General features: G+C 42.2%; 1 protein-coding gene across 1 annotated transcript in view; it reads right to left on the bottom strand.

The window, feature by feature from the left end:
• tyw1 (tRNA-yW synthesizing protein 1 homolog (S. cerevisiae)) overlaps positions 1-12,756 on the bottom strand; it is a 74,093-nt gene that overhangs the window by 51,868 nt on the left and 9,469 nt on the right. The window contains exon 8 of the mRNA XM_071522502.1: positions 1,889-2,021. Coding sequence (XP_071378603.1) covers positions 1,889-2,021 — 133 coding nt within the window. The remainder of the gene's footprint in view (positions 1-1,888; positions 2,022-12,756) is intronic.

The raw sequence follows: 12,756 nt of genomic DNA, 5'->3' as shown, positions 1-12,756 counted from the left end.
TTCTTCTTTTAAATCTCTCTTAAAAACGCACTTTTTCAGAATTGCTTTTTCTTGAATCGGTTACACTTCCATTTTATTTTATTTGTTTTATTGTGTTTTTGGAATCCATACCTCGCTTGTCATGATTACTGTATCAATTCTACTTTTATTTTTTATCTGGTAATTTATCTTGTTTTTATGTCTCTGTAAAGCACTTTGTAAAGTGCTTTTTTGAAAAGTGCTATATAAATAAAGCTTACTTACTTACTTACTTACTTACTAAATTACCTTTACTAACAACATGGTCCTGAAACTAAATTATTCTAATTAAAGCAGGAAATTTATCCAAATCGTCATCTCCACGCCCACCAGGAGTGGATTTGTCGAGGTTCTGCAGCTGTGGGAGAAGCAGAGTGTGTTGTGGAGAAGAGGAGAGTAAAACTCTTGGGATTGGACCCCGAGGAGTGGAGGAGGCAGAGGGGGTAATTGGACCGCGCTGCATCATTAAGTGCCATTAGGCAACACATTCCCCGGCTCCACGCTTCTCCACATGCAGCACCTCAGCCTGCCTTCTCTGACGGGATATTGGGGGAAAAAAGCTGAGGACATTAACATAATCCAACGAGAGATGCCGACTTAATACTTTTTCTGCATGGCACGCCAAACTAATTAGCATTTGAGGCCAGTAAACATGAGGTTTGACGAATTACAAAAAAAACCTTTAGGCTCTTGAGATAAATAGCTGGGGAACATCGACACCCATGTCAATGACTTCGATAATGGGTTAAAATACGTTTCAGCAAAAAAAGGTTAAATTGACTTCTCCGCTGGCAATTTGCATAAGCTTGTTAGCTTTACCGTTGAAATTAACGAAATGGCATGACTCATCATTCATGTTTTTGAAGTGAATTATAACTTTCCCGCCCTTGTGAAAACAGCAAGGTTAAGGATGTGCTCGCAAGCAGCTGGCGTGCCTACGTCTATTTAATGTGATTTTTTATTGCAAAGCAGTGCAGACTACATAATTTGAATATATTGCCCATGGTCACCAGTGACACCCAGCAGATGTTCTTTTGCAAGTGACTGTGTGCGTATGTGCCAAAGATTCATAAAGTTTTACCACCAACTGAAGCGGTGCAGGCTACAGGCCAAGGCTCAGTTCAGTCTATGTTATCTTTGTTTTTAATTTGTCTGATTTCACTCAAATTCTCTGAAGGCACTCCTCCCAGATACAGTGTTTTACCAGAGCTCCAACCCCCATTTTTTTTTTTGGATCCACTGTTGATCTACAGCCTTGATTGCAAACCTCTATCCATGTCATCTTAAGCCTGGGACACATTAAAAGATTTTTCCAATCTTAAAAACAATTAAAAGATTGAGCAGTCTCTTGTGATGATCTCTCGCGAGAATGTGATTTTTCATGGCACACCTGCACTCGCCAGAATGTATTTTTCTGCAATATTTTGAAACCAAAACAAACGTGCAGCCCATATGGCTTGCAGCAATTCTGGTTTGTGCTGCGATTTGCATGGAAAAAAGACTGAGAAGACGTTCAGGTTTCTTTTTCTGTCCTGGTTCAGCCATTGGATCTTGTGTTTACACTTTGGTATTTTTTCCCCTCTTGCTTCGTCTGTCGCAATCTCAGTTTTCATTGGGTATTGAAAATTGCTGTTAAGATTCAACTCTTTGACGAGGCCCGATAAAATCAAACATGTTTGATCTAATCGTGACACTGCCGACTGGGATCATAGGAGAGAGATTTGAGTCTTTCATTTCCACACACATAACGATTACAGGTGCGACTAAACAGCGCGACTACCCTGGATTACCCTGGATTACCCTGGACTACCCTGGACTACCCTGGACTACCCTGGACTACCCTGGACTACCATGGACTACAGTTCCTCACCTTGTTTGGTCAGTGCGTTCCTGAGGGCGGGGGTGATCATCTCTCTTCTCTCCTCCTCATCTTCACTCTTCTTCACTCCGTTCAACTTGGATAGCTTCACCATCTGGCTGTCTCCTTGGCCCTCGTCTTTGCTCTGTGGCAGACACACAGCTCAGGGTTAGTTCATGTTTATATCCATGAAGGTATCTGCAAAAAGTCAAGACTCTGCCAACTGTCATGGGGATTATAAATAATGTTATAAATTGTATGCTAAGGAAAGAAAGAAATTCAGCTTCTCTTGGGGAACAAAGCTTTAATATTAAAAACCACCGTGTTTCGGCTGAAAGAGCCTTCATCAGGTTTACTTGAGTACATACATAGTCAACAAAAAATGTATTGAATGATGATCTAAAATGTCTCACAGCCCATAGACTAATCAGAAGCTAATATTAAAAAAACAAAACAAAAAATAATTGCTATCACCTGGTGTAGGAGGCAGTATAAGGTTCATCCCCTTAAGGACATATAATCCCATCTCACAGTCAAGAACATTATAGCATGTTAAATTAAATTCCTCATTTATTCCATTTGGGAGTATTAGACTATTAAAATGAAAGATCCAATAAAATTTAACTCACCACCTCTTGGCCATAAATTCTATGCTAAAAATGTCCCTTTACATAGGGAAAATACCCACTGCCACATTTCTCAAGCACATCAAACACGAATAGAGTAAATAGACAAAAGTAAGGAGGCTTGAAACTGAATGCATATTCAACGCCTACTTAATGAGATTAAATTGATTCTCTGCTCCTTTATTTAATTGAGATGTGCACTGATGACTCCTACTATTTCCTACCTTCTCCAGTGTAAGAAATAAGAAGGTGTCAATTTTGCATTAATGTTCTCTCACCAATTTGATAAGGACTTGCAAACACAACACTCAACACAAACAAACACCACAGCCATGATTACCACAAGTATGCAATTTTACACTGCAGCAGTGCTTTCTGCTCATGCTTTATACATAATACATGAGAGTAAAACAAGTGACAATTTGACCACATTGCTATCACCTGTCAGTGTGACCACATCGGTGCCTCCTGAGGCCGCGGCCACACTGATACGTTGTGTCTGTCTGTCTCAGTTCATTTCAGTTCATTTTCAATAAGAGCTGTCTGTTGTCCGGACAGCTTGCCATCCGTTTTTTGACAGATAGAAAGGTCAACCCAGTTGAACCTTTTCTAGACAGATGGATTCATCACAATCCGTTTAGCCAATCAGAGGCATTCCTATGTTTGTTTTGGAAAAAATAGCACCGATCACAGACACAACAGTACGACCAAAGCAAAGATAAAACTGAGAAAGCCTGGTATAATGTTGGGGTGAATGTAGGTTTTCCAGGTCAGTTTCTTACAGTACAGTCTGTTTCTACTTTTTTCTATGAAGTAGCTCTGTTATGAGCAAAGTGTTAGGCCACGGCCACACTGATCCGTCAGAAAAGAGACAGAATTACTAACGGATAGATTTCTGTCCATTGGGCTGTTTCGGAACGTCAACGCTATTTTTAAAAAAACGCCTCTGATTTGCGGTGACGAATCCGTCCGTCAAGAAAAAGTTCAACTGGGTTGAACTTTCTGTCCGTCAAAACGGACGGCAATCTGTCGGAGACGGACGTGTCATCAGCGCTGCCCGGACAACGGACAGCTCTCATTGGACGGATCAGGATGTTGATGTTCCAAAACAGCCCAACAGACAGAAATCTCTCTGTCAATAATTCTGTCCGTTTTCTGAAAGATCAGAAAATGAATTGGAAAATGAATTGAAATGAACGGAGACGGGCGGTCGCCACGGCCTCATGGCTATGTGGTTTCATGTTGCATAATTATCACAGCCCTTTTCTATGTTTGTTTTGGAAAGACTTGGTTAAGGCCCATGGGGGTTGGCAATAAGTCACTGTGTGACATTGACATCATGGCTCTCAATTTCCCTCCATAACAATGCTGACAAATGGAGAGATGTGTAGGACATTGCTCTACAACCTGCACATTAATCACACCCTCCTCCACAATACACTAGAAGTCCTGAAGTGCCGATGCTGATTCAATTAATGAGAGGTGCGAGCTGAATGTCTTCAAAGGTATTAACTTGGCCACAGCTACAGAGAAGGTCAGTGGAACAATACGGGTTTCACTGTGAAGACAAAAGGGGAGAAGACCCCGAAGAATAACTGTTCAAACAAAAATTGCACTGCAACACGATCGTTTTTCTAGTTTCAAAGCCACAGCTCCAACTTCAAAACGGCAGGAAACAGTATCCAGAAAAGCTAAAAAAGCACAACTGAGTTTTTGGTAGTCGGCACATGATTTGATGCTAATCACTTTAAAGAACCAAGTTAAAAGCGTGCAATTCCAAAGAACTCCTAAGTTAAGTGTTTGATGTTGGAGGGGCCTGTGAAGATCAAGGGTTATGTGATTCTTTCTGAAGTCCTTGCATGACTTTCTGTGTGACATAACCATTAACCATTGCGTGTAAGTGGTATTATCGTGTCTGGACTGTAGCTCAGAAAAGCATAACGAAAGCTGGAAAAGACATTAGGAAAATCTAAACCCTGTGCATTGGGCAAAAGCAACACAATACAATGACCTGCACAGACTTGGCTAGTTTAATATAAGTCAGTCCAGTTGGCCAGTGAAACTCATTAAAAGGTTTACAGCCTAATTAGACAAATGTTAGACTTTTGACCGTAATAGCTCTCTTTTATGATAGGAAAGCCACTGCAGCTTGTTTGTTTTGTGAGAGTAACAACTCCCCTAGGGGCAATCTTCCACTGCTGCACATTACACCACATATTCTATGTAAATCTACACTTCTTAGAGATATGCTGTTTACAGACAACACAGAAGAGTGATGAATTCCTGCCAGAAAGTTTCCCGGAGCATAGGAGTAGGTATTAGTTTTCAGAAAGGCGTGATGGACGACCAGCCTTGGAGATTAGCCATGTTTAGCGACAGCTCCGCCCAACCCAATTACTGTACTGCTGCCACTGCTTGGACCCGTCTACAGGGATCTATATGTCATCTTCTCAGAACAGCAGCGCTCATCAGGGGCTAGTTATCACTGGCCTGATACTCTGTCAGCAGTAGCTGGAAGAGGTGTGTGTGTGTTTGTGTGTGTGCATGTGTGCAATCCTTGAAATACGGGTGTCTCTCACATCAGAGACTGTCCACAGCCTTTTGGACGCTGTGTGACCCTTGTTCATCTGCCACAATGCTCTCAACACTTGTGAGGTGTGTCACTAACACTCTGAAACCACCCAACAGTGGGGAAATAATTAGTGTGAACAGTTTTGAAAGGGAAAAAACATCCATATCCACAGAAAATCCCGTGGGTTCTCTTACAGTCACCTTTTCCATCTTTTTCCAAATGATTGCCTGTGGTGTGACATCACAGATTTCAATGCAGGGCAAACTCTCTTTCATTGCTGACTAGAGGTTAGGAGTGAATCATCACCAGTAATGAAACAGCCTGAAAATATATGCAGAACTCATGTTTAGATGTGACATACTGTCAGTCCATTTATCAAAGGATCCCTCAATTACTTTTAAAGTGAAAACATTTGTGGTCCCATCTCAATTCATCAAAAGACAATCAAACGCGCACACAGAGCTTCAACAGGGGAGCCATCCTGCAATTACGCCGAGAGGATTTAAACACATTTATTGACTGCCATCCAAACCCCAAATGATCTGCTGACAGAAGACACACACATCCAGGAGACTCCATTGTAAACCGAGTGTGTGATCCTGCTCTCGTCGTCCCACATAGTTTGTAATGCAGGGCGTGCTCCGAGCATCAGGGAGAGCAGACATCAACCTAGACGGAGCGGGCCCTAACGGGAGCCGTATATATACACAACCCATGTATGTGCATCTGAGCATGACCTCAGGTGTTTGGCTTCGGAGCCCATCTGTCTCTGGCTGCTTATCAACCAGACACTGGTGTACTTTTAGCTTCCGCCTGGATGAGTCTAAGCCCTTGTAGCTATCTAGCAGCTCTATCTCCCCTGTGCAGCTGGGGTATCTGCCGGAGCGGAGGAGCGTGCCCGCCATCAACCAGCCTCAGCCGCGCTTAAGGGAGGGATTCCACACTCCTGACAGCCACGACTGTCCCTCGGATGAGCGGCTCCTTTGTCGAAAGGGGATGCTGCGAATAAGTAAGCCATCATGCTGTGTCAGAATCCTCCTACCTCCCGTTTCACGGTGGAATAGGATTAGGCGTTGTGTCGGATGACATTTGGAAACCTCATTTCCCTCCGCAAATACACAGGGTGGTGCTTACTTTGGGTGGTTTAAAGGATGCTATGAGTCATGATCTTCTCTGGTTATCAGTGAAGGTGTACAGTAACCCGAGCACAAAAAAAAAAACAGTTAATAACAGTCGATGTGAGATAGCATCAACTACCTTCAGCTGCAATCATCAGGAGGTTGTGGCTCAAATGGCCATTTAAGTTCGCCAGTTATCTCAACCGACATTTTCAAATTGTGCAACCCAGGTAAAACGCAGCAATTTAAACCCCAAAATGGCTGAGGTCTTTGCTGGTTTACCACTCTCACCCTGCACAGCCGCCCACCCTCACTCACTGCATCCGTGACATGCAAAACTCTGACAGCACACACAACATGGAGCCAACAGTGCAACAATCTGTCCCCGCGGTGCGTGCGTGCAACCCTGGAGATTCATCTGGCCCCGGTCACCGGTGCCCACCGCTCGGCCCGCCCCCCTCGCTCTGGAGCTCACAGACGCCCAGTCATGCCTGGGCCTGTCTGGAGTAACAGAACTAGGACATCTCACAGCATCGTGTTGCGCTCTGGATCCCTGACACAACATGGGGCTGACGCAGACGGTCAGCGGAGAGAGACACACAGAGGGAGCAGGTGGCCAAGAGGAAGAGGAAAAAGCATACATGAAGGGAGAGGGAAACAGAGCAGAGAGCGATCAAGTTGAGGAGAAGGAGAAGAACAGACAGAAAGAGAAACATATAAAGACAAGGAAAAACAATAAGACAGACAAACAGAAAGATGGAAAGAAACAAAATAAAGCAGGCTTGGGAACGTGAGCTTTGCCCGTCAGGACTGGATAAAGGCTGAGAGCCAGCAACACCGAGCCTCTCCAGCACTAGCTAATGTCACTGTCCCATTCCAGTCTCGTGCTCCAGTCCAGATATTATGGACGCTCTGCAGCCCAGTGATCTCCATTACTATCCAACCCCTGCTTCATTGAGATTGTCAGTAACCCCATTAGCCTCAACGCTGTGTGGTCATTTGGTGGTGTGGCTGAGCAGTTATCAAGTGCCCAGCTTATCATTGTGCAGCAGAGGTCATGTTAAATGATAATTCTCATTTTACTGATGATACTGAGATGGCTCTTTGGCCAGGTGAAACTGAGATGCATCGTTGAAACCTGGAATTATTTGTTCCTGAGTAAAAGCCACACATCAGAACATTCAGCCACTGCTTATGCTAAATGAATGGGAGTTTCATAATTCTCAGTCATACATACTTACTAAAAACAACAGTGCTGTATAATAAGGTAAAGGAGCGTGATTTGGCCACAAAATTTAAATACGGTGTTCTTATCCAAATGACTCTCGTTTGTTTTATATTTGGATTAATCATAAATTAAAGACACATCTAAATGGCACATGAAATTAATTATCCTTTAATGGCAATTGTTCTGTGTTAGAAAGAGGTCACATTAATCTTAGCCAGGTGAGTGTTGATATTGGACTGGACTCTGTAGTATTGATGACTTTGGGCTGCTACAGAGAACTCTTACAGACTACTGATCAGCAGGCTTTCAAACATACTGATTTTCAATGCACTGAAATAAATATGTGAAAAAGCCACAACGTTAGTATTCCTCAGGAGAAAACCACCAAGGAATTTAGAGTATGAAAATTACAGCAACACCTAGGCTACTAACAACACACTGTACTGTAAGTATGCAAATGTAAAACTTAGTGCTCATACTGTGTGATTACACCCTTGTAGGTACATAACTATATTTAATAAAAAAACAACAACAACACTAACTGTGTATTTACAATACCTTCCCGCAGGTTACAACATGTTAATACACTGAAATAAAGCAAAGTGTTACCACAATCACCCACATCCCTGTGTGGCACTGAGTGAGTGACGATTAAATCAGATCAAAAAAACACCAAATAGGTGAGGATGGACTGTGCATCTTTAATCTTCAGTAAGTACTAAATTCAATATATTGAATTTGTCATGTTCAGCATACATATTTATAAATGCAGGTAATGTTTGCAACATGGCTTGCATCCCACTGAGCAATTTTACGTTGATTAGACGTCTAAATGGCCATAGCCATCTAGGCTAAATTAAGTTTAAATGGGGTTGAAAAGTGAAAGTTTATTAGATGTCTATACATAGACAATATTATCCTGGACTATATGAGAGCTACGCATAGACGCAATGTTGAAATTACTTCTTGTGCTCAGATAATTATTTTGTAGGCTAGTCTACAGGACTTCTCTGGTGCATATTTTTGGTATTTACAGATGTTTATTCATTGTAATAATGTATTTACTGCTTGGTCTAAAATAGGTCTATACATAGCCGTAATGATCCTGGGCTATATGAGAGCTAAAGCATAGACGCGACGTTGAAATCACGTCTTTTGCTCAGTGGGATGTTCTAGATAATGACATCTGCATGTACAAACAACATGAATTGACACATACTTGGCAGACAGATGGTTACCCAAGCCAGTGGAGTTTTCAACAGACTCCTCTCCATTTAAACTACGCCAAGGCTACGGTTTGTGAGGCGATGCAGCAGCGCTCCACTTCAGATGGTCGTATATTGACCTCCACTTACTCCCTCTGGACAGCCGGCTAAAAAACATCAAAACCCAACCCAGAAAGCTGTGCAGCTAGGTTAATGATCCGTTCCAGACTCACTCCTATTTGGCAACAGTCCCGCTGCCCAGTGCAGCAACAACAACTGCAGCATTACGAATGGACGACTCTGGCAGCAGCAGAGGGCCCTCCCAGGATGAAGTTCATAGATGCCAATTCAATGACCGTTTGTGCAAAATCAACTGGAGAAATAATGGAAATTGAGCTTATTGGCAGTTGGCAGGAGACAAATAGAAAAACACTGATACAGACCAGGGGTGGGGAAATCTGAGGGGTGCGATCTGGCAGCCGACCACAGCCTGCCTGCCAGTCTATCGCAGGACACTTTTGAAGAAAAACAGTTGTGGGAAATACACACTCATCAAGTTCAAGAGTCATCCAGTCATCCTCATTCCAGCCTGGCTACAAGTACAACTGACATAAATAAAAAATAAATCCATCCCTGCTGTATTTAGCTCTACAGCCCTTTCCTTTTTTGTGGGCTGGTCCAGAGGGATGACGGCAAAAAAGTGTTGAAGGATGCATGAGCTAATGAGAGATGATGTGTGAACAAATTAGACAAGTAATGACACTTTATGTTACTAGCACTTTAGTAGTTATGCGCTAAAATGAACTTCAAACAAAAATGGGTTAATTTCAGTGTAATGGGTTTGAGAGCCTGGGCAACCACAACCAGTGAGGCTCATTAGTGAGAAAATACACTGACTGATCAATACTGTGTATGAAATCTTTTTAGGGTAGGAAATTTATTTTGGGTCCTCCATCTAGGATCTGACTATAAAACCCCCAAAACTATTCCTCCAATTAATAACTTAATTATACTTCAGCTATAAATGTTAGAGATGGCGATGCTGAACCATGACTGGACGCTCTTTTGGATTTGGACTGAAGTGTCACATTCTGCTCAGTCAGGATTGACTTCTGGACTTAAGCCACAGCACAAATTGGGGTGAAAAGGTGAATGGGTGTGTGCAGAAGCTTTCTGCAAAGTCATTTTTGGTTAGGGTTAGGGTTACCCTGCAGTCCTCTGTTTTATATCTGTGCACTGCATCTTTTTTTATAAAGATAAGCATATCAACGTGATCTGTAAGAAACTGTGGTAATTGCAAAATATTGATTTGAAAACTGAATAGCCGCCATTTTATTATTGGATTATTTTGAAAGCGGTCATGTAGGGAAGCACACAGCAAATGGGCGCATAACGAACCAGTGGAAAATATTGTCATTCATTTTTTTTAAGTACCACAACTTTTTTTTTTACCGTTATTTTAGATACAAATTTGCACTGGATCTCAACCAAAAACAGTTGCTCCTGATATAGACAAAGTGCTTGAGTACAGATTCAGGTAGTCAATGACATTTGGCTTTAGTTTGGTTGTCAGAGAGTGAGAGTGTATAAAATTATGTTTTGTTTCCATCTTCCTGATGCCTACCAAGATAATTCCTACAACAAATTATCATATTAGCTGGCGATTCAAGTAAAATGACAGCATGGTTTCAGATATCAGATGCCGTGGCATTTTTTAAGGCTGCCAAAGACTAATGGGCTCTTACTCAGTGATTTGAGTTCAGCTGCCTGCAACTGAGAGTCTCTGCCATCACCTAGTGGTCAAACTCTGCCAAACTGATCTGTTACTTGCAGGGTTGATGTGAGATATCTCAAGCACCAGAAAGACCCAACTGTGTGTGTGCTTGTGATCTCATCTCTCTCCTCCCAGCTAACACACAGAGTGAATTTTAATGAGCCACTACGACTTGAGACTAATTAAAAAAAACCCTGTTCAACAGTCTAGTCTAAATAGGGAGTCACCCCTGGGTCACACAAAACAGACATTAAACTCCTGGACCTGCACTGGATGAACACTGTAGAATAGCTAATTGCGAAATTGATTTAGTGTCAAACAGACTCAAGTCAGAGAGATTTCCTTGTTCACACTTAATTTGCAGCTTGGCTGAATGCTTTTCGTCTCTTGGCAATAGTAAATGTTTAACGTACAAACTAATTACATCTTGCACGGCTTGTTCTCTGAGACCAAATTCTGCAAAAACATTGATTCCATACCATGGAGAAGTAGCAAAATTGCCATTTGAGCGCAATACCCCAGCAGAGAAGGTTCAAATCCTTCCTTTGACCTAAAGCCTTGCAATTTTTGCCTCCTTCCTCTACCCATCACACTCTCCTACTAGATTGTCTTACACAGGACAGGGTTTCCCACAGGTTCTCAACTAATTTGTAGTGGTGGCAGGCCGGGGTAAACAAGGAACACTTGCCTGGTGTCCCACCCCGATGAATCGCAGTCTTTAGCACCTTTTGAATTTGCATGCTGTTTCATAGCGGTCTGATCAAGCCTGATTCACTGACGTAATTTCTCACCCACAATCAATTGGTTGGTGTTAGTTGTCAATTATCAAAATCTTTGACCAATCACAGCAGCAAAGCACATTGACGTAATCTGGAAAGGCGTCAGAGTGACAACAATCAAGGCGGCGTTCACTTCCAAATGTATCTGTGGTGAGGCCTGTCAAATATTGTGGTTGGCCATGACAAATATGTACTGGAAACACTCTAGGGACAAGAATGACAATGGGAATCCACGGCTTCGTCATAAAAACTAAATGAAACCTCATAAAAAATTGAAAGCAAGTCTGGCCCCTTCCAGTGTGGCAGACATAACTGAAAAATACCGAGCCGCCCAGGTTCCTCAAGTTGTCATCTGACTTGCCTTTAACTTTCCCCGCAGTGCCGTATACATAAATTCATGGAGGGCTTACAAAGGGCCTGTCCAAACCTCCCAGAGCTTACACACCATATACTGTAATATTAATGTCACAGGAGACGACACAAGCCTGGAACGATCTGTTGAAAAAAACCTATGTACTCTTCTGGCTCTTTGAGTCATGGTCGCTTCTCCTGAAATCCATCACTGTTAGCAAAACACGAGCTTTGTCGTGAAGCATTATGCATTCATGAGTACAAACTTTAGGGACCAGAAGGGCTCTCACAACACCTCTGTCATCTGCAGAAAAATGAAAGGGAAAAGGGGGAAATGTACGTGTGGCTGATGTCTAAAGCTTTCCCTTGAGTTACAGAAAAACACATAAAAGTACTTTCACACCTGTCCAAACCAAACACTGTCGCTCACTCCTTGCCCCTCGGGCAACGATACGCTTTAAAAGACAGTAATAGGAAACACATCATCCTCAAAAGTTCGATTTCAGGTCAAATGCTGACAAACAAGTCTAGACGTAATAGACGTTTTTGTTAAAGTCACAATAAAACAGCATTTCAAGAGAATCACACTTGTGTAGTTTCATACATTTCGATGATGTGAAGCAATGGGATATCCATTAGGGAGAGAAATGTCTTATATAATGGGTGGGGGGGTGGGTGGAATTGTTCAAAAATCTGTGATGATGGTATAATTGGATGAAATTTTTATGTATGCCTACACACCAGAGTAACCACTAAAAAAACACCCATTTTCCAGGAAGTAAAAGTAATGGGATTTTGATAAAAAACTACAAGAACACAAAAATATTGCATTTTTTACGGCATTCATTGTGACGTAGGTGTATGGAAAATGAGCTAGCAAGGTGAAAAGGTCATTTTTCATTTCATTGTAACTTTAAAGCTCCAGTTTGAGCTCAAATTACGCCGACACCAATTTCAAGATTCAAGTAAAAATCCCCAACTGTGATTTTTCTCAGATGCTCTCTCGCAGTACTGTGATCAAGAAAAGTGAGGTAGGATGGCAAATAATTAATGAATTTCAATACTGTTCATTCACTGTAAGGAGGAGCACCAACTGTGGATAACGCAGACAAAACCTAAACTCTGTGTGAGTGACAAATGTCCCTGGAGAGGTGTCGAAGACATTTCTTCCCAGTCTGTCACTGTCACATGACTGCAGGAGAGGCAGCGTGCTGAAGCAGGACACAA

Source organism: Centroberyx affinis, unplaced genomic scaffold (genome assembly GCF_046629955.1).
Source record: "Centroberyx affinis isolate AG114_WGS23_722 - 3 ecotype Tasmania unplaced genomic scaffold, CSIRO-AGI_Caff_v1 ptg000097l_1, whole genome shotgun sequence".
Lineage (NCBI taxonomy): Eukaryota > Metazoa > Chordata > Actinopteri > Beryciformes > Berycidae > Centroberyx > Centroberyx affinis.
The sequence above is the reverse complement of the archived record's forward strand: the minus strand, read 5'-3'. Positions and strand labels throughout refer to the sequence as shown.